Here is a 22,606-nt window from a genome sequence, read left to right as displayed (position 1 = left end):
ACCAATTCAGATTTAATAGTACTCTAACCATAAAACAACTCACCAGTACATTAAATTCACTTTAAAAAAAAATGGTTGGCAACCTTTAGTCTCGAAAGACTATGGTATAAGCCTACAGCACCTGGTATTCCCAGGGGGTCTCCCATCTAAGTACTAACCAGGCCTGACCCTGCTTAGCTTCCGAGATCAGATGAGATCAGGCAAGTGCAGGGTAACAGCTGCTTCACTTAAAAGGAAAGGCAGGGAATTGGATTCACATCACCCATGAGATAAATTACCCTTCAGATTTCTCTCAAGGTAGTTTAGAAAGTAGGCTTCATGTTCACTGAGTCAGTATGAAAGCAAAACCTGAACTCTGGTGTGTTGGGAGTGTTTTGTGTGCTTGTTTCTTTGAGACAAGGTAAAGAAGGATGTGACCAAACTGGGAATGAGAAAGACTTCCCCACAGGGAATGGGTAGCAAAATGCAGGCAAGGGCCTACCTCTTCAAGGTAAGGGTATTCGACCACTGATGGGCAGCAGCAACAGCCCACTACCATCTGTCATGTAGAATGTAGGAAAGTGGAGTCACACGGTGACAGAAACAAAAGAGAAAGCTTCCTCAAAACCGGATCTGGGCTCATAACCCACAAAGGTCACTAACCACCATAATATGAACACAGTTGGGCTAAGACACCCCTAAAAAGGTTACTACCCATAGGAACAGCATAGCAGCTACGAATCTGTTGATTCTGAGTACATATTTCTGCACTGGCTCCTACTGCAACTTTGATAAACAGTCAACGTTTCAGATCCTGTATGGAGTGCTGCTACTTTCATTGGGACCATATTCAGGGACCTGAATGCAAAATTGCTGCCAATTTTTTTTAATGTAGTTGTAGGCTTTGGTCTTATTTATTGTGCAAAAGAGGATACAGTAATTTTTTCTGTGGAAGGCACACAGTGGCTTTCCCTACAACCTACTGCATTAAAAAAAAAAAAAAACCAAAGAAATTCAGACAAATGCTCTCAAATGCAAGTTCTGAGAGGACAAAAAATATCAGCTGCAGGGGGAGTAATGGTAGGAAAGGCCTTCTCTGCAGCTCAAGGGTTTCCCAGGGTCATTGGGTGGGAAACAAGATGCTGGACAAGATGGTCCTTTGGTCTGATCCAGTAAAGTCCTCCTTAAGTTCTTAAAGATGTCAGATTTTGGACTTTGTTCATATCTGCACACTGCACAAGTGAGCTGCATTAATGGCTTCCCACAGTATATAGTGGTGCGCTGGTATAGCATAGCAGCTATGAATTAAGACTTCCAAGGCTGGAATCTCACCTCTGTCATGAACTCACTGGGTAGCCACTCCCTCTTAGGTCCTCAGCCACAATATACTATTTGGTTATATACAGGATAGCTCATGTGAAGTGCTCTGAACAACTGAAAGCGCTATACAATTGCTAAGGACTATTGTTACTTTCCACCTAAGGAAGGAACCACAGCTAAGATCCTGTGCATGCTTATCTGGCAAAGTGCCACAAGACACAATGGGATTTACAATGTGCACATACATAGGATTGCTCTGAAAGTGACTTCTTAGAAAATGCAAAGGTAGATGCTAGAAAGACTTCCTCATTCCCAAAATGTTCCCTCTTGCAAAGGCACAAACAGGGTGGGAAACAAAGGGGCCTAGTTATCATTCCAATGATTCTTTTCCTAAAACAAATTAACCTATTTTAAAGAGCGGATTTAAAGGAATGATAATATGTCTTGGCATTTGCATCACTTTACATACACTATACTTGCATATAATCCCAGCTTGCTTGCTAAAAGGCAGTTTAGCATTAAGCCCCTCTTGTGGGGGAGGGCTGAAGCCCAGAGAGCAGTTTATCTATACAGATCATGGCTGAGAAAAGATTTGGGACTTCCTAGCTCAGGCCAATAGGCTTTATGCCTCACTAGCTTTACAGCCTCTGAATTAGAAGGCAGGTAACAATTGGTCTAACTGCGCACAGAAGTTGTGTTTACAGAACAGAAACAAATTCACAAACAAATCCTTGTTGGCATCCTTCAGTCTCAGAAGACTATGGTATCACGCTCTGAATGGTAGTTCTGGAACAGTGCCCTCTCCAGTGCGCAAAGCAGATATGGAGGATAGACTGTTACCCATGCAGCAAATCCCCCCTCTCCATGTCGCTGAAATGGTCCAATGGAGAGGCAGAAGCCAATATGGTTGGTTCCAGCGGCATTGCCAGAATGTGACTGTGTTCAGCCATGAACTGCCTCTGGGGGGGGGGGGGACTCCGGCTCCAGATTTTGCCTTGAGGTTGACTCCTGAAGCCTCTTCCATAACTGGATGTAGCCACAAGGCGGTGGAGGTTTGGGATCAGAGTTTTCCTTCTCTCAGATGAGCTGCCTTCCCAGGCTGACGAGTCCCATCTACCCAGTGGCTGTTTAGTTGCCTCTTACGACAAGTACAGCCAACCTGAGGTCCTATTCTTATCCCCCAGCCCCCAGGGGTTCAATCAAATTCAAACAAATCAATCTCTCACAATAAGTAGAGGACAGTGTACAATGCTATGTAGGTAAAGGAGGTTTCTTGAGGTTTTAAGCACAAAAAAGTGAAAGCAAATGAACAGAATTTGAGGAGGAGGGCCTACCATCTCATTGCTGGAGGCCAGGGAATGAAGATCCTTGGAGCATTCGCAGTGGGAACAAAAATGGCAACAAGGTTAGCTCCATGCTAAACTCCTCCAGAAGGGTCTACATTAAAGAAACAAGTCATCACGTGTAGCTACACCATGGAGAGGCATCTAAATGTTCTCGCAAATCTGAACCTTCTGCCTCAGGTCTGTAAAGGTGTTCCACTGCATTAACCACAGGAACAAAGGTTAAAGGTGCTACTTTGCATAAACACTAGAAGAAGCAACACGTAATTCCTTTTCAGTAAAACGTAAAAGACCCAGTAACAGGAAAAAGATGGAAGGTAAAGAACTCGGTAAGACTGAGGGTCACTTGATGTGTCTCACAAAGCCAGGATTGAAGCCTTCCACATATACACTCCCCCCTTTCACTTTGCATGTGAGGGGAGGAAAGATTCTACTTTTGTACCTGGTTTAGAACAAATACGATCTGCTCTAGTATCGAAACTGGCAATCTGGACTACTTCTAACCACAGCTTGCAACAAACCAGGATTGGCACAAGGATGCTATATTAGAGCCCAATCCTGAACTTGATGCGCCAGCTTACCGCTGGTGCACACTGTTGCGAACCTAATTTGCGAGGCCTAATGCCAGGCCAGTGTCTGTGGACTGCCAAGCCACGGTAAGGAAAGCAGGGGTATGGGGGGGAGGTGGCATTCTGGGCAGAGGGAGCCAAGCAGAGGGTTGGGAGCGGGCATGATGGGGAGGTGGGGAGAGGGCAGGCGGGAGGTGTGCCGGGGGAGGGAGCAGGGAGGAAGCTCTGCTCCACTGAATCCTGCCTGTTTGTGTAGGGCTTGGCGCCCTACACAAATGCCTTTACCTCACCGCCAACCTTTTGGTCAGCGGTGAATTGAGTAGCCCCCTTGCGGGGCTACTTCCCTTACCCAGGAGAAGGGGACAAAAGTCCCCTTCTCCCAAGGTACGTCTGTCATAGCCTGTGGCGCGCAGAATCTGGTGGTAGCCGTTTTCCGTGCAACCGAAGCTGCGTGCCACAGGAGCTCAGGATTGGGCTGTTAGTGTGCAACATCATACAAAACCAGGATTCAGTTGGGGTGCCATGAGTAATCTGAACTGTGCAGGATGAGGAATACAGAGGAGGCTCCAGAAGACAGACATCAAGATTCCGCCCAGGCTTTGCCTCCCTGCATTCCTCCCATTCACTCATCAAGTCGCTTTCAACTGTTCATGATAGCAAACCAACCCACAAAGAAAAACCATAACAAATTATGGAGACTGTGTGTGGGAGGAAAAGTTTTAGGAACTTATGCATGGGAGGGGGACGGGGCCGTATTACCCAAAAGCAGGGGTGTCCAAACTTTTTGGCTAGAGGGCCGCATCAAATATCTGGCATGGTGTTGAGGGCCTGAAAAAAAATTTAAATATTAAATTTAAACAAATAAATTAGAGATGAAACTTAGATGAGTGAATAAATGAATGAATGGGCTCATTCATTCAACCTCTCTGGCCCTCAGAACACCCTCCAGACACAACCAGAGCACAGCTCTGGTCATGTGCAGTTGAATGGGCCAGAGGCTTTCAGGGGACAAGAGGTTGACTGTGGGCCAGATAGAGGCTTGTCACAGGCCACATCTGGCCCCCGGGCCGGGGTTTGGAGACCCCTGCCCAAGAGCAACCTAGCACCAACCCTGCTACATTTGTTCAGCTGGTCCCTACAAACCTTAGCAAATTGCATATGATTATGGATCTGTATATTTTCAGACATTAAGAATTCACAGAAATGCCTGTTCATAGGTAAGAAAAATCCCTAACACAAGCTGTTTCTCTTACTGATGAAGGAACACTAGTTAAGGTGCTTCTAATTAAAACACAGAAACACATTCTCCTTCTCTGTGTGAATAATTACAAAAGATTTGAAATCAAGCATGGGAGTCTGAAGATTTGCACTACAAAGCCTAATTATGCAAATAAGGCAAATTTGTAGGAGTTTTACCTTATGGGTAAAGCTTTAGTTTGTTGCAGTTGAATTGGTTTTTGTTTCTTTGTTTTGCAGAGCTCAGGATTTGCATACCAGAATAGAAAGTGAGAAAGAAAAACCTAGGTTCACTAAATGTTGGACAGGGAAAAGAGCAGAGGTGCTGGGACTAAGAATTGTGGTGAAGGACTGGTGGCTCTAACATATTTGCATACATTGATGTAACATATTTAAAACATAAAATCTAACATTTAAAAAAAAAATTAATTAAAAGGCAGTCAGTCTGCTCAAATCCTCATGCAAAATATTTGTGGGGTCTCAAATGATTATCTGAAAAGACAGACACCACACAAGTTCTCACATTTCTATCGCAGATTGACCAAGTTTAACAGTTGAAGGGTGTTTGTATGTCCAAAGCCTCACAGAAAATATGTCTCTGAACTGCAACTAGCTGGGATTTCCCAGGGACATATTTTCAACTTCTGCTCAATCTTCTCAGTGCCTTCTACTTCTGCAGAAAATATGTCATCATCTTGCAATGGAAACACAGGAGTAAGTGATCCTGAAACTAGGCACCTCTTCAGTAGTTTAAGTCATTTCTGCCCAACACAACAGGGAGCAAATGTGTACACCTGTGGGCCGGGCAAAACTGGGTTAATGAGTGCAAGGTTGCAGTTTCCCAAATATCGGCTCTCCCCAGAAAATGGATGTTGAATCCCAACATTTTAAATATGAAGAGGTAATTCTCTTTGTATTCTCTATTAATTTTAATAGTGTAATTCTCTATTAGAAATCACTTGTGTTTAATCTGAGCGAAAGAACTATGCAGACCAAATGTCCTGGAAAACATTACCAGAGAACAAATACTGACTGAGTATTTTGTAACAGAAATTACAGTTAAAAGGTCCTTTCTTCTAGAGGAGTACATTGAAAACAGAGGCACTGCAGAGAATGCAGCTAAGAAAGTGGGCACTGGTTGAATGTACTGATATCTCAAAAAATTCCAAATATCACTGGCAGAGTGAAAAACAGCTTTATAGTCCCTATTTGGATTTCTATTTAACTGATTTCAATATTTAGTGAAGATGGAAATGTTTAGACTTAATGGGACAAGCTTGGTTGCTTCTGAGCTAATGCAAATGGCTGCTAGAGATATGCCATTTCAGAGACAGTGCATCACACAGCAAAGAATCAACAATCTCTCCATAATAAATTTGCTAAAGTTCCAGTTTTAATTGCATTTAAATTTCTATGCCTCTCCAAATTTTTATCTTTTATTTTTTAATTTACCACAATAACATCACAACTGAATTGCTTAGAAACAATTCAAGACGTTATTATTGGTAGGACATTTCAAAAGATGCCACATTCCAAAACCTTTGATCTAACACACACATGGGACTAATGTAAAACAGCTGGAACGTACAACAAATCTACATTTTTGCTTCTATTGTGGAAAATGATCTTTTGAAGACTTCATCACCTTCTCTATACAACCAGTTCATGAAACATAATCCTGTTTGTGAAGGATGCTTTGCACCTACAATTTACAAAATTTATAATTTAAATTAAAATGTGGATTATCACTAAAAGTGACACAGAGAGAATTTGGAAAACAAAAGTGCTTTGAGATATTTCACATAAGGTGCGCACACTGCCATGCTCAACTCAGAAAGGTCTTATACAAGAGGAATGACCAAGATCAGATGACAATGTCATTTTGCTGTACTGAAATCCATGGGTTTATTATTGTATTTTCCAGGTTACTTATATAGCTTCTTTATATAAACATATATGCAAAATTGATACAATGCTGGAAAAGTAAAGTTCAGCCATTCCTAATGCTGCGCTAACTTAACTCTATCCTGTGATGTCACAAGAGACATTCTAAGAAAGCATCACTCCAAAAATTTAGCAGCCTCTCTTTGGGATGAAAGGACATGGAAGCCCTGTACAAACGGGCATACATGTAACATATAAAAAGTCAATTATTGACCTCACACACATCACGCAATACCCTAATCATTTTTTTACCACTTCTAAAGAAATATTGTCTTTCACCCACATGACTCCACAGCTTGATTCTTAAACTGGCTGGAGCTTCCAGGCTTATGAACTGTGGCCAATAAGTGCTAGCATACCCAACGGGCCAAGAGTATGTGCAAGTAAGGCAAAGGAAGGAGGAAAAGGCAATTTATCCTTTTTAGGCTCAGTGCAGGTGTTCAGGAGAACCCTGACCATTTAGGAAGTGACATTATGTTATGATGTGGGTGCGCACGCAATGTATGCACATTTTGATGCTATACCATAGCAAAGATAAATCTTTCAGGCTTTTATTTTAAGACTTCTATACAAGAGACTATAAATGATTTGAGGAGTGACTCTGATATACCAGACACTCTGTTTTCTTTAAATCTGGGACGCCAGCCGCTAAGTGTACATTTCTTGTAGCATGTCCTAGTTCAGCCCCCGCACTTCACTCAAGGAAGCAGGAGAAGAAAAAACTACAGAAAGCAACCAGTAACAGAAAGCACTTACCTGGGCTGTTTTACCCTGCAAAAACACAGGCAAAAACCAGCTGAAATCAAGCAACATGAAACAGGCCCTGCAATACAACAAGTCTTAACACTGATACAATGAGAGAAGAAGAGGCTCACACCCAATTGAAGTCATTGCCCTTTAGCTCCCAATTGCGTGCGGACTGGTTGTGGTTGCACACAGCACCTATTGCAGAAAGAAGTCTCTTTGAGTAAGTAACAATAGGGGACTGACCCTCGCAACAGAAGTATGTTTCAGACACAAGTTGAATGGCTATTGTCCAATAACAACAGGGCAAAGGAAGACCTTATGGAGAGGCAGGCGACACCCATTAGCATGCAGTGTGACTCACCAATATCCGAGGGCATGCAAGGGGCAATGCCTGTCATTTGACAAGGGCGCAGTCAGTTCAAACAGGGCCAAAGGCAATGTCGGAAATAGGGCAGAACAGAACAGGACATATTGACCTTAGAGAATAATCTCTAGTCTTGCAAGCAGCATTTCCAAGCTATGGGGGATTGAAAGGAGACTTCCAGAGCTCCTTTTCCCTGTTATTCAGATGTGATTTACTTTGGATCTCCCTCTGCTGCTCCTTTGCTACACCCTGTACACAATTTTAAGTAAACTTCTTTCAAACAATGAACTGGCCAAAATACATATTTCTTGAAATGTGAAGTTTGACACCAAGACTCTAGAGAGCTGCTACCAATCTACATGGTGAAATGAACCAATGGCCTAACATGGTAGCAAAGAGTTCCTTAAGAACTTTCTAAAGGGTAGAAAAGAGTGTCCTGGACCAGGGGGGGAGAGAGAGCATAGCTGCCTCTTCCTGGGGGACCACCTGCACTTCCAGTTGTGCATTCTGACTTCCCGGCAACCAGAAAGAAGGAAAATGCAATCCTAGACAAAAATCTGTCCATGGAATCCAAAGTACTCTGGCTGACTTGTCTGACTGCAGCACTAGAGACTGAGGTGCAGTATCCGGGCTAGTTATTTGGCTTTCACAGGCAATAATCAATTCTCTGAGCTGCACTCAAAACAAAACTGACATCTTGTCTACTGCAATGACACCAGATCACATGCACACTGACCCAGCAAAAGGAGTACTGAACAGAGCAGGACTCTCTTCACAGCCTGTCATAACCACTGAGCCATGTAGATACAAAGAGGGGGAGAGGAAGAGGTGGAGGTGACTCTGCAGCAAAGTTGGATGCCTGTCATCGAAAATGCAAATTAAGAGTACAGTGCAGAATGGAAGATGAGAGCTAGGCCGGGATTGTGTCAAAAGATGGGGGAACAACTATAGGTCTTCAACTTCGGTTTTCCTGCCTGAAATAGGTAAATAATTTGGGACAAGGGACAAGGAAGGTAAGAACTATGGAGGTGAGCTTCAATAGGGTGTTGAAAAAAATCTCGAAATACCTTCAGTGACTTTTTAATTTGAACTGAATTATTTGAACTATTGAATTTTTTGAACTGAATAAGTCCACAAGGAAGTGGGGAAGCAACACGGGGAAGCAACTCAGAACACAGACATGACTTATTTGCTGCAGGCAGATCAGATTTGCTGCAGTCCTGCTGTCCTTCTAGTTATTTATTATTATTATTATTATTATTATTATTATTCATATTTTTATACCGCCCTTCCTCCAAAGAGCTCAGGGCGATTTACACAGTTGCTCCTCCCCTCTTTCTTGTCCTCACAACAACCCTGTGAGGTAGGTGAGGCTGAGAGAAAGTGACTGGCCCAAGGTCACCCAGGAAGCTTTGTGGCTGAGGGGGGATTTGAACCTGGATCATCCAGGTCTAAGTCCACCTCCCAAACCACTACACCACCCTGGCTCTCAATTTCTGTCCTAGGAACCACTGTGTTTTGCTGGCACTCAAATAGCAACATTTCAATGTCGGGAAAGTGCAATTCTATGTATGCTTTTACAAATCAGTGACGGAACAGAATGCTGCTGTGGAATTATTGCAACACTTTACAGGAAGGCATCTGTAACAAGAATGATGGTAAAGAGCATGGATACCCTTCCACACACCATTCTTTTCTGAAGTCAACCAAAGGTAGGCAACTGAAGAAAAGCAAGAGCAAGCAGATGAAATGAAAAAAAATGCTATGTGGCAGACACTGCAAGAAGAAAATGGATATGGGAATGGAAATGGAAGTCAGGATCTACCTATAATTATTTACAGCTCCAGGAACATTCCCCTCACAGCTTCCACCTAATGTGATGCAACTGGTGATGTATTTGGTGATGCAAAGTCTTTCGAGACTGAAGGTTGCCAACTTGTAATGTGATGCATTGGGTGGACCACTGTGAGATACAGGAAACTGGACTAGGTGGGCCTTTAGCCTGATGCAGCGGGGTTCTTCTTATGCTCTCCCCTCTCTCTAATGAAAGCACATGGACATTCTATTTGTTTCCAATGGGGGGGGGGGGAGAGGGAGAAAAGAATATGCCATGGCTGCTGCTCTTGAATCCTGCAGAAAAACTGTCTCCCAATTTCTGCCTAACAGAACGTACATACTGAAAACTGTGGTCGTAGTTCTATGGGGCATAGCCATGCTAAGGTGTAGGGAACAAGAACAATCATCAGATAAGTGTCCCAACGAACAGCTTCTCACCTCATTGATGCGGATCTGCTGGAGCTCTTGCTCAGCGGCAGTAAGAGGAGCTGGGGCGGAGCAGGAGGACACATGCTTCTGATAACCACTGAGTGAGATGTCTTCCTGTAGGCAAAAAGAACAGCTGATGTCAGAACCATGGATGTAGCACAAAGTACAACACAGTCAAACAGGGGAACATTTGTTATGGGCTACATTGGGCGAATGGCTGGACCATGCACCACAGTCAATGACCTGTGCAGGACCCTCAACAGTCACTCAGTTCTGTGCAGCCAGAGACTCTTCAAAAGCTCTCATTAAAGAAACACAACTCCACATTGCTAGAAGGGCTGCAACATTTGACAGAGGACACTACAAACAGGACTGGTGCACACCTTAAGTAATTCAAGAGCAAGTACAGTAAGTAGCTCTTCTATCAGAGCCACAAAAAACCAGAAACTTCTGAAAGCAAAAGGAATTCTCCTTCAATACCTCAGGAATGCTAGATCTTACTCAAAGAGGCATTTGAAAAGACACCTGGGCAAAGCACCATTAAAAAAAAACACCCGGCTATTAATGCTTCTTAGAACCATTACTAGGTCATGAGTTGCAGCCTACCAAGAATTCTAGCAACCCACTGTTATTGCAGCCCACTGCAATAGTGTGCCACATGGAACCTTTGGATTCCACTAACCCCTTCCTAGCTGGATTTTCTTGGTTCCTTGGCCTTTGCTCTACACACACACACTTCAACACCTTTATTGGCATATTAAAAGTTTACAGAAAATAAATAACATAATAAAATAGAACAGCTTTAAAGATGTTAACTTCAGACTCTAGCCTTAGAGACTACTGCTACAAATTTCGCCACCAGGTTGGTAATAGGAGGGGAGTAATCACTGAGAAGAATTGGGAAAGGATCAACAAGGGAAACAGGAAGAGAAGAAAGAAAAGAATCAAGTAAGTGAGACCTGAGGTTGTGATGAGTAGTGCACCGCAGAAGGATATGATCCAGAGTATCTGGTTCAACTGAACAAAATAAACATAATCTATTTAGACGAGGAGTTTTAGAAAATCTCCCTTGGTGTAATGCTGATGGAAAGATATTCAGTCTCGCCAGCATAAAAGCCCGTCTTTTACTTGGGTTAGTAAGCTGGGTAAAATAGTTCGCAGGAAGGCCAAGAGAAGGGGACAAACCAAAAGAGAGAGGTGAGCAGGTCGGATTTAAGCTAGATAGTAAAATTGCATAGTCTTGCTCCCGAAGTTTGAGTTTAATGAGATGGTGCACTTTTTGAAGGTCCAAATCAGCTAAGAGTTCAGGAGAAAGATCTAAAGAAGATAGTTTGGCATCAATGAGTTTAAACCAGTTGGATGAAAAAGAGTCTTTTAATAGATCTAAGAGAATAGAATTCGAGTGGATATTAAGATGGAGTCTAAGCCAAAACTTAAAAGTGGAAGTCCAAGCTACAGTACCAATCTTTAAAAAAAGGTGACCTGGCCTCTCCTAACAACTATCGGCCAATCAGTCTCCTTTCATTTATTGGGAAGTTGTATTCCAGGTATCTTTTAAACAAACTTATATCCTGGGCTGATTCGATAGGTCTCCCGGGCAGGGAACAAATTGGTTTCCGTCCAAGATCCTCCACAATAGATCATATATTTACTCTTTCCTTTTTAGCTAGCAAGTATTCTGAGTATCATGGCACTAAACTTTATTCTGCTTTTATAGATCTCAGAGGTGCCTTTGACTCTATTGATAGGAATATTTTGTGGAGGAAATTGACTAAATGGGGGATTGACCCCCGTCTCCTCTTTTTGATTCAACCATTACACTCTTCTAACACCTGTCGCATCCGATTGGATCGCTCAGGTGCCATGTCGGAGAGTACACTGGTGAGCAAGGGTGTCCGACAGGGATGTATTCTTGCTCCTTTTCTATTCAACCTTTATCTTGCTGATCTTCCCTCTTTTCTCCCTTCCTCAGGAATTTCTGCTCCTTCACTAAATGGTACCCCTATTCCGATCCTTTTATATGCAGATGATGCTGTGTTACTATCTATTACCAAGCTAGGTCTTCGTAGATTGCTGATCTCCTTCCAAGAATATTTTCTTCTCAATCTTTTGTCAATCAATTCTGAAGAAACAAAGATCCTAGTTTTTTTCCAAATCCTGGGCCCTGTCCCCCTGGAGGACTGATAACTTAATATTCCAACAAGTTAAATCCTTCAGATACTTAGGAATTATTTTTCATTATCGACATTCTTGGTTGTACCATCGTAGATCTGCTATCTCTTCAGCTCTGCTATCTCAAAACGCGATTGCCCAATTCCATTTTTATAAGGGCAACCAGTACATCCCTGCTGCCATTCATGCTCTCCAAATTCAAGTTTTTCCTCAATTACTTTACGGAGTAGCTGTTTGGATTGAAGCAGCTAATCAGGAGATAGACAAAGTAACTGCTAAATTTTTGAGAAGAATTCTTGGAGTTCCAAACTTAATTAGGCTGTCCACTATGATTTTGGAACTTGGTATTCATCTCTTTGCTCTATAGATCTATTTCGGATGGAGGATTGGCTGCTACAGTGAACCTGCCAGGTTCTTTGGGACTGGGGTAGTCTGTAGAAACAATGTCCCCCTTCACATTGTTATAGGAGCTTGTTCCACACTGCTGTGATGTTTATGGTCAGAGCCCACACCTTGCAAGTTCTCAGGCTCCTGTGGGGTTGAGGAATGGCCAGCGACTCTGCTGCAGTCATATTACATTTGACTCAGTCGAGCAAAGCAGGAGGCAAGACAGTGAATTTTAGATTTAGGGTCTTTGATGCAACCAAACACAGCAAAATTGATCTGCCCAATGATAATGTAAGGAAGGAGTAGGAAATGTCAGTCTTCTATAACATGTGGTCTGCATGCCACAGAAGTCCATGCCATGCAAGTGCAGCCATTGTTAAATAACAATCCTTAAAATGACCCATGAAGACATTGGCACTGTGCATCCTTGATACAGGGCCAAGCCTGCTTTAGGTACCACACCCAATACAATAGAAACTAAGTGGAATATCTGTGCTGATCAGCTTGAGTTTCCTGAAAGATGCCAGAAATGACCTTACTGCAGCTGGAGGAGAAGATATACCTGGATGGTTCCCAGTTCTGATCTAAACCCTATTCCTCAAATGAATTCCTCAACTGCTGAATCTTCAACTAAGAGGATGTCTGTAGAAACTGGTTATGCGCATACCATGTCTCCTCTGCTTCTAAAGACTCAGGGACCAGTCAGTGCTGAAACGGGTTATGAGGATAAGCTGGTGGTGTTTCCAATTCACACATGCAGCTTACTTTAAAGAAGGAAACTGGACAATGGAGAGAACTGATTCATGTACACTGGACTTAAAACATATTATCTGGACAAAAATAAATGTGCCCTGAGGATTGCATAATAAGCAAAGAAGGTTGCAGATATATAGTCAGAAATAGATGATGAATTCCATAATGTAGCACACCCCCCACTTCCTGAGCAATGCTGCCACCTTATGGTTCTTTCCATGAAAATCCCAGGACCATGAACACTATCCTCACAAACTAGGATTCGCTGCTGCGTATTGAGTAAAATGACCTTAAGCAAACCAAGTTTCACCTTGGTGCACGAGTTAGGGCGGGAATGTCAAAAACTCATTTCACAGAGGGCTGATCTTGGAAGCTACGCAGGGTCAGGCCTGGTTAGTACTTGGATGGGAGACCGCTTGGGAATACCGGGTGTTGTAGGCTTATACCATAGTCTTTCGAGACTGAAGGTTGCCAACCAACCACAGAGGGCCAAAGTTAGCATTCACCAGAAGTGACATCATTAAGCAGATGATGGCCAGAAATAAGCAGTTTGTTCTCTTATAGAAGCTCATTTGCTGCAAATGACAAAAGACAAAATGTAGAAATCTTGATATTTTCAAGAAATGAGAGAGCCCAATTATCAAGTAGGGATAGCTCAATTATAACGGGTGCTGGATAAATTGCCTCCAGGGGTTGCATTCAGCCCACAGACCTTATGTTTGACACCCCTGATCTAGGGTATGTTGCGGCTACTTTACTACATATTTATATCTCCAGCTATTAATACTTGAACAGCATCAGAACATGGAGGCTTCAAACTGAAGTGACTCTTCGGAACCCTCTTTTTTCTTTTCTATTGAACACAGTGAGCTTTCTAATCTCAGCATTCCCTACTCAGCATAATACATTCAAGTATCATGGGAGTACCAATCAATTAGAGTCACTAGCAGGCAGGAGCTTTTGAATAATAATTGTTTTGAGTGACTGAGCATAACTTGAGAGTAATCTTAAACAACAACAAAAATGGATTCAGAAAGAACAGAATGAATAGACCAGGCTATAGGAACCCAGCTGTAGGAATGGGTTGCTTGTACAAACAAGTTCCTATTAGCTGTAGAAACCCCAGTAGCTTCCTCCTGAATACTATACAAGAAACCAATTGATAAGCATCTCTCCCAGGCTTGTTGTGCATGCCAAACAGCTGTACCTTCACTGTTCCAAAGAGTTCATCCTTTACGTGTCCTCCTCCAAACTCCTTCTTCACTGTTGCTCTGGTTGCTGCATAGAGCATCTTCAGTCTAACCTGGTCATTCAGAGGGAAGAAAACAATCAGTCATGGGGAAAGACATTCCATGGCTATGTGAATAGATTCATGACCCCTACCAGCCTTGTTTTGAGGCTACAGTATCTTTACTGTAATGCTCTTCAAATGATTGTTCTAAAATGCCTGGACAGATAGACCATGACATCAGCCAAGTATGACATGCAAGTATAAGATCTACAGGACTGATTCTACAAACAATTAAGTATGGAATCAATTCACTTGGGAACTATTCCCTGGAGGAATCATGTATTATCTTATCAAGAAGTTTCCTAGCAGCCTGGACTCCTATCAAGTCTTTCCTAGCAGCCTGGATTCCTGTTTCTGTCTCCAACTTCACAGCGCTGAGGCTTTCCTTTTTAAGGAGAAATATTCCTGTTCAGAATTTTTAAAGCTGAGATTTAGGGCATTTTCACAGATGACACCAAAAACTCATCTGAGTCTCTTGTACACTGTCTGCGGCCATGTCTGAACAATGTTGATGTGGAAGAATGCGAGAGAGAGAGACATTCTTAAAATCTACATACTAGCCCACAAAGGGTTCATACTCTTTTCAGAGCCAGATATGCAAAAGTACTTTAGAGTAATGTGTGAACAGGGCCCATTTCCAGTATATGCTTCTACCATCCAGGTTTGTAGCACAGACATACATTTAGAGCACTGATAGGGGATTTAAACAAGTACAGGGGGGCCCCATATCTGCGGATCCTGTATCTGTGATTCAGTTATCCATGAACTGGGTCTGGCCATGCCCCTCCCCGCATGCCCCTTCTGGAGGCAAGGAGAGTTCTGCTACCCTCACCCAGAGGGGCTTCTGACTGAGGCAGAGGATGGCTAAGAATAACACCCCTCCAGGGCTTCCCCAGGCCTCCCAATGTCTTATAAGGCATTAAAAATGTCACTTCTGGTTTCTCCATGAAATAGGAAGTCACATTTTATTTCTATTGCTGAACTCAGTTTGAGCTCGGCAAAGGCCAGGGATGGACATCCTTGGCCTCAGCTGAGCTCAGAAGCCACTCTGGAGGCAAGAGGAGTGGAGCTCCCCTCACCTCTGGAGGGGGGAGCAGCTCAGGACTGCAGGGAGGGGCTTTTGCCTGTATCTACAGTTTCAGTTATCGGGGAGGGGGGGAAGGGTGTCCCAGAATGGAGCCCTGCTGATAAGGGGGCATGCCTGAACTCTATTCATACGAAATGAATGGAAATTGGTGGCTGCTGGAGTCTGAGAGTCAACAAGTATTTCTTAACTGATTGAGGCTGCAATCCTACGCACAATTTCCTGACAGTCAGCCCCACTGAACTCAGTGGGAGTTACTTCTTAGTAGACATGCATAGAATTGCACTGTAAGACTTTCTATTCTATTTGTACCACTCTATTCTATTCTATTCCCTTCAGTCCAGAAAGAGCCCTCCTGAATGCACTCTTGTCCATGTATCTATTTCTGGATTGTGAAAGATATTATAGTATGTAATTGGTGCATATATGAGCAGAGTGTGACCACACCATGGTTCCCTCTATGTCAGGGGTGCCCAAACCCCGGCCCTGGGACCACTTGCGGCCCTCAAGGCCTCTCTATGCGGCCCTCATGGAGCCCCTAGTCTCCAATGAGCCTCTGGCCCTCTGGAGATTTGTTGGAGACCACACTGGCCTGACGCAACTGCTCTCAGCGTGAGGGCAACTGTTTGGCCTCTTGAGTGAGCTGTGGGATGAGGGCTTCCTCCACTGCTTGCTGTTTCAGGTCTGTGATGCAGTAGCAGCAGCAAAGAAAAGGCCAGCCTTGCTTTGTGCAAAGCCTTTTATAGGCCTTGAGCAATTGCAAGACCTTCATTCATTCATATAAGTTCATCTTTAATATATTCATTTATGTAAATTTATTCAAATTTGAAATGTAAATTAATTCTTTTTCTTCCCCGGCCCCCAACGCAGTGTGGCCCTCCTGCCAAAACCTTTGGACACCCCTGCTCTATGTCACAGAGACGGATGGATTTTAAGGAGCAAGTTCTAAAATCAGTAACACTATTACCTTGCGTGGCCACCAGATGGCACAGTAGCTCTAAAATGCCAGGCAGAAGAGTTCTATATAAGGTTTTTGAGGAATAGCTCACAACAAATGTCCCTGGAAAGTGGAGCATTTGTAAATGCAGGGAGACATAACCCTGAGGGGTAACCTTCATACAAAAAAAAATAGCTCCTGTTGTGTCATCATATGTTAAGTCACTGAGATTGGCACATATCAGGTGATTCATTCAACTATCTGTGACTTAGTTAAGGTCCTTAAGCGAAGGAATGTTTATGCCATAATAAATGTGCTCTTTATGGTGCCATGGGAAATCAGTCTGTTACAAAATAACCCAACACAATGGCTTTTCTGGAATTTGGGTGAGGTGAACCCTTGTGGTCCATTTTCCTGTGGCCACTTACATCTTTAAAGGTATTAAACAAATGTTAAGGATTAGAAGTAGTAGACAACAGATATTCCTCACTATGAATCTCAGGGTTGCTCTCCCAAAGAAACTGTAACATACAGTTAGTTCATTGAATTTAAGGCCATCACACAATAATGGGCAGCATTTGCAAAGTACTATGGGAAGCATCTAGAGGCAAAGCAACACATAATATCTATCCACGACAGAGTTGCAATTAAAGCCTGGCAAGATGGCACAGTCACTTCAGCAGCAGCTGTTTCTACAGTGTAGCATTTAACATACCTTTTCAACCTGCACAAACTAACTATGCATGTTAGGAAGATATGAACCCTCTAGAGAGGAACATCTCAAGCAGGGTTTCTTTTAAAGAAAACAAACCAAAAGCTTACAGGGGAGTTGTCAGGCGACCAGGAGATGAAAAGCCACTCGTAGCCCTGTGCATTTTGGGTGTCAAGGCGGTAGAGGATGTAACATGGCTGCAGTTCATCCAGCAAAGGCAGCACAAAGGAGTCATAGTCCTTATCCCAACGCCGAGACAGTTCTCTGTAGGCTCCCAGCACCAACTGCTCTGCAAGTCAGGGGGGAAAGAAGAGCAAGACAAGTAAGCAAAGGAGGTTTCATCCATACTAATACCATTGATGGTCAAGACTGAGGAACAAGTTAAAACCTCATGATGCTTTGTAAGCTCACATGATCTTGTCAGAAGTCTGAAACAGGACTGGAGAACCTGTTGGCAAACATAACTAGCATACTTCCCAGTTCTAAACCTGTTCTGTTGTATGAGTTTACAAAAAGAGGGGTAAATGCATCAGCGTGGGGATGCAAGAAGAGTGCCTCTTTATTTTGTGTTTACTGCCACCTTCAGCACTCCAATTATTGGGAGGGAAATATGTGATACAAATCACTTTAAATAGCTTATTGACAGACTGCTTGACTGGAAGCCAAGGAGGAATCTCCTCTCCCAGAAGACACACTGTCCCTCTGGCCAGAGACCTATTCCAAAGTTTCACAAACTGATGTGCCCATGGAGTCCCTGTGAATGCAGTGGCATCACAATAGGGACAAGAACAGCTATAGGAGCAGAATGGGAACGGCTAACCTGTCCTCCATTGTGCTTCCAAGTTGGTCACTGTTGTGAATGGACATCTCCCAACAGTGAACTTGCGTCCTTCAAATCTTCTTAAAACTCACCTTTCCTGTGAAGCCTTTTGCATCATTTCTTAGTCTCCGATCCCTCTTGTAATTAAGTTTAAGTATGTGCAAATGAAACCATGGCGCAGATTGTATACTACTCCTGCTTCCATTCCCCTTGTGCCTTTATCTATATTGTAATCACCTCAGGGAAGGGACATGTAATTTCACTCTCTGTAAAGTGCCATATGGATTGAGGGCATAATGGCCATAATAGGGGAAACCACTGATCATGCGGGAGCTTTCAATTTCTCTTGACTAGGCTGCACCATCTCACAAAGAGAGACAGAAGGGTCACAGCTGAAGTGCAAAAAGCTTGAAAAACACTTTCCCCCTTCCCCCATCTGCAAGATTATTACTACTTTTTTTTTTTTACTGCAATTGTGACAGGAAGAGAGTTTCAAAAATAAGAATCATCAACGCCTGGCATCTTAGAGGGAAAAACACACGGAAGGTAAAAATCTCTGGAGAAAAGCCACTTCTAATCAGAGTAGCCTGTATTGAGCAAGATGAACCAATGGTTTGATTCAGTAGGAGGCAGCTTTTATGCTAAAGAACACTCCTTATTTCCACGTCAAGGAACGGGCTAGGCGAAGAGAAACAGGGCTGAAATCTCTCCAAAGGTGCTTTTTGTTATAGTGCATAGTAAATACCAGCAAGGAGCTGAACTCTAGCCACTGCTACAGTCAGGAACCACTTGGCCACGGCCTTTGGCCAGTAAGTGAGAACTGCCTGTTGCATCACCTGCTTTGTTTACACTGCAGACTAATTTCCCAAGAAGGTGAGATCAGGCAAAGTCTCTCTAGACTCCTCCAGTAACTCACTTGCCTTCCTGCTCATGATAAACAAAAACAGGAAAAGGAGACAAGGAGATCCAGGACCTTTGCCAGAACTCAACCCCACAACGCACAGCCACGCATTCTTAATGTTACACAGGAATGACTCTCGGCCTAAGAGTACAGGGCCACTTTGGCCCAGTGCTTGCTTTTCCCACAGCCAAATATTCCCATGCTTCTGCCAGTATTGATCTACCCCTGCAGCTTCAAGTCAACACCACCACTAAGAGGGGAGAGGGGGAAAGACAGGAATTAAGAATGTGGGATTGTATTGGGAGAAAGTCGGCCAAGGGTTGTAGCTTCTAGTGGTTAGGGCCCACATAGCCTTTCCTGTTCCCTGCCTTTTCTTTTTATTGGGTTAGCTGAATGGGGGGAAAATTGACATTTCTATCTGCTACCCCTATCTGTACCATCCCAGGATAGAGAGATCAGGCAGAGCAGGGTCGTCTAGGGAAAACCTCCTGCCAGGAGAGCTCTGAACCATGGAGGTGCTTATTAAAAATCAGAAACCACAGTGGCATCTGTGAGAGCATTCAGATCCAACAATTCACTGAATCGCCTGTGACTGGGGAATAGGCAGAGTCAAAATGTAATTAATTAAAATTCCAGAACAGGAATTAAACCAAAATGGGAGAGGGGGAGAGTAGATTGATGGAAAATGCCTAAACTCAAATGGATGGACGCTTGAGCATCCCTTAAGTAACATCTGATGATATAATACCATCACCTGATTGGAGGAGTGGAGCCCACCTCCACTCCATCCCACCCCTTTACCTAGACAGGCTGATTTGGCTGCCCAGTCAGCAAGGCTTAGCTACTTCAGACAGGGAACAATAATTGGAATCCACAAATGTATAAGGTTGGCTGATAATGGTGCTTCAAGAGAGAACAAAAACTGCTGCAGGAAAATGTCCCAGGAGCTTTGTAGATTGCTGGACCTGCACAGGAGCTTCTGGGGGGTGAGAAGTGTCCAAAGATAAGGAAAAACAGGCAAAAAAAAATTGGGGGAAAGCCAGCATTCATCATAGTTGCTGTGAACCACTCAGGCTGCCAACTCAGCCCTGAAACTTTTACTGCGCTGCCCTCCGATACAAGTCACCACTAGCAGCCGTTTCCTGCCCCTTCATTTACAGTTGCTTGTGTCACCCTGGCAAGGTTTTTTTTTTTTTGCAGAGCAAGCAGTGATGACGGAACCATCTTAAGAGTTCAGCTTGCAGTCTGCTATTTTAAAATACAAAACTGGTTGAAGAAGAAAGCAAGGTCTTGCCATGCAAGTGTTCAGAATTTAATTAAAGTGTCCTATTTCTTGCCTGAGGGTGCAGCATCTGATTGCCCAATTCCTCACCGCTTCCCCTGCCTCAGGCTCAGCATGACCGTGCAACTCTACCAGCAAACACAGAGAGATACACTTCCCGTTGCAGTTTCCTGCTCTGCCAGTTTTGCCATCAACCCTGATCATTTCTTTTTCACATTGATAGGCTACCCTTCCTGCATGGGGCTGTGTACATGGACAGTCCACCATCTTTTATCCTCCCAACAAGGTAGGGGATAGTAGGATAAGAGACCATGGCTGACCATGGCCAGCTCACAGAGAAGCAGCAATGTGAGTCAGCATGGCGAGCAGATAACATGATGGGCTAAGTCCTTGGAACAGGAAGTGGTGTATGCTACAGCTAGAAACAGTGAGGGAACAATTATTAATAGGTTAAATAAAAAAGGCTAACTTGGGGCACATCTAGCCTTGCCAATTTTCTCATAAAGTCAAATGATAATCACATAAGGAGGAGGCAGAATTTGTGCTGCGTTCTCCTGCAACCACACTTCAGACTGCAAGTGACTAAATGTTCTTCATGTCAAAAAAAAAAAAAAACTGCCTGCCAGCATGTATATATGAAGCTATAATGCTAGAGAAACAGCCCCAGCCTGGGCTTCCTAGTTTTCTGCATGCAATGAGTGTTTGATGTGGAAAAGCACTCAACCAAGTGATTCTCCTCCCCCTGTGTCTGAAATGGCATAGTCCAGGAAGGGCTGTAAGAACATAAGAACAGCCCCACTGGAATAGGCCATAGGCCCATCTAGTCCAGCTTCCTGTATCTCACAGCGGCCCACCAAATGCCCCAGGGAGCACACCAGATAACAAGAGTCCTGCATCCTGGTGCCCTCCCTTGCATCTGGCATTCTGACATAACCCATTTCTAAAATCAGGAGGTTGCACATACACATCATGGCTTGTAACCCGTGTTACATGAAGATCCCCTTTTTCCTTTTAGTTGTGATTTTCTCTCTATTCTGGTTATGTACTATGGACTAAAATATCATGCAGGTTAAACCTCAGCACACAGGCCACAATCAAGTCAAGTCACAAGTTTACACAACTTCCACCTCCCTGTGGTTACACATTATAGGCATCTTAAATCCACCTCCCTATGAAGAAGTCTGGCATAGTGTTTCCTACATTATTTATTGTATTGTTTTAACCCAATCACTGCTTAAGTGCTGTATGCAAACCTGAACTGCCCTCTGTGTGTTGCTGACTCTTCGTATTGTTTAAGTTCCCCCATCTAGGAAGCCAGCCATTAGACGCCATTGAATTTTGCTGATAAGGGACATCCTGATCTTTTCAATGTTTACCCTGCTGTGTGGTAGTAAGCAAGCTAAACTGAAAACCCTTTTTAAGACAGGGCTTCCTCGCCACATGCTCTCTCTCTCTGGCTCTCCCTCCAAGGACCAACACATCTGTGTTGTGTCAGAGGGTCCTCTACACAGGACTCCCTCCCCCCAACTGCTCTACAGGACAGGTAACTATCTTGCATCTGGAACTTTTTCCCTTCTCCCCCCCCCCTTTTTCTCCCCATCTTTAGTTAGCAACTGGGTTTGGCAGACCAGGGACCCCTAAAATCCTTCCCTACAACCTTTCCCTTTTCTAATTTCCTCGGATGCACCAAATACTCCTTACACGCAACCAACATAAAAGCTAGGTACACTAGATTCAAGTACTAGGACCAAGAAACATATACTTATCATTTTTCCATGTGCATTATGTTTACCTTTGTGCTTTGTAATAAAACTATAATCTTTTATTAAAAGTTATCTTTCAGTCTCCTCTTTAAGCTAAAGGGAATTTCTCTGCATTACGCCATCTTGTTATTCAGCCTGCAATCCTGAGGTTCCAATAACGGTAGTGTAATAATTCCCCTAAACAAAACAGCCCTTTTGGTAACACCTGTAATGGATTTTTCCTCCAGAAATTGGTCCATTCCCCTTTTAAAGGCCAGATGCCGTCACCACATCCTGTGGCAAGGAGTTCCACAGACCAACCACACGCTGAGTAAAGAAACATTTTCTTTTGTCTGTCCTAACTCTCCCAACACGCAATTTTAGTGGATGTTCTTGTTCTGATGTTATGTGAGAGTGTAAAGAGCATCTCTCTATCCACTTTATCCTTCCCATGCATAATTTTGTATGTCTCAATCATGTCTGCCCTCAGGTGTCTCTTTTCTAGGCTGAAGAGGCCCAAACACCATAGCCTTTCCTCATAAGGAAGGTGCCCCAGCCCAGTAATCATCTTAGTCACTCTCTTTTGCACCTTTTCCATCTCCACTATGCCCTTTTTGAGATGTGTTGACCAGAACTGGACACAATACTCCAGGTATGGTCTTACCATCGATTTGTTGATGTACCAACAAGGACAATCCTGGTGTATAGTTTGGCAACCTGAAGTCACTTGCTAGAAAACTGATCTTCATGACACTAAT

The 22,606-nt window shown here is 43.4% G+C and overlaps 1 protein-coding gene and 1 pseudogene across 1 annotated transcript in view; both read right to left on the bottom strand.

The window, feature by feature from the left end:
- Window positions 1-22,606, bottom strand: part of TWF2 (twinfilin actin binding protein 2) — a 70,229-nt gene that overhangs the window by 11,688 nt on the left and 35,935 nt on the right. Inside the window, exons 3-5 of the mRNA XM_066616729.1 lie at window positions 17,214-17,392; window positions 14,287-14,382; window positions 9,777-9,881 (exon numbers count right to left, since the gene is read on the bottom strand). Coding sequence (XP_066472826.1) covers window positions 9,777-9,881; window positions 14,287-14,382; window positions 17,214-17,392 — 380 coding nt within the window. The remainder of the gene's footprint in view (window positions 1-9,776; window positions 9,882-14,286; window positions 14,383-17,213; window positions 17,393-22,606) is intronic.
- Window positions 110-226, bottom strand: LOC136642260 (5S ribosomal RNA; annotated as a pseudogene).

This window comes from Tiliqua scincoides, chromosome 2, assembly GCF_035046505.1.
Source record: "Tiliqua scincoides isolate rTilSci1 chromosome 2, rTilSci1.hap2, whole genome shotgun sequence".
Lineage (NCBI taxonomy): Eukaryota > Metazoa > Chordata > Lepidosauria > Squamata > Scincidae > Tiliqua > Tiliqua scincoides.
Note: the sequence above shows the minus strand (reverse complement) of the source record. Positions and strands in the feature narration are given on the sequence as shown.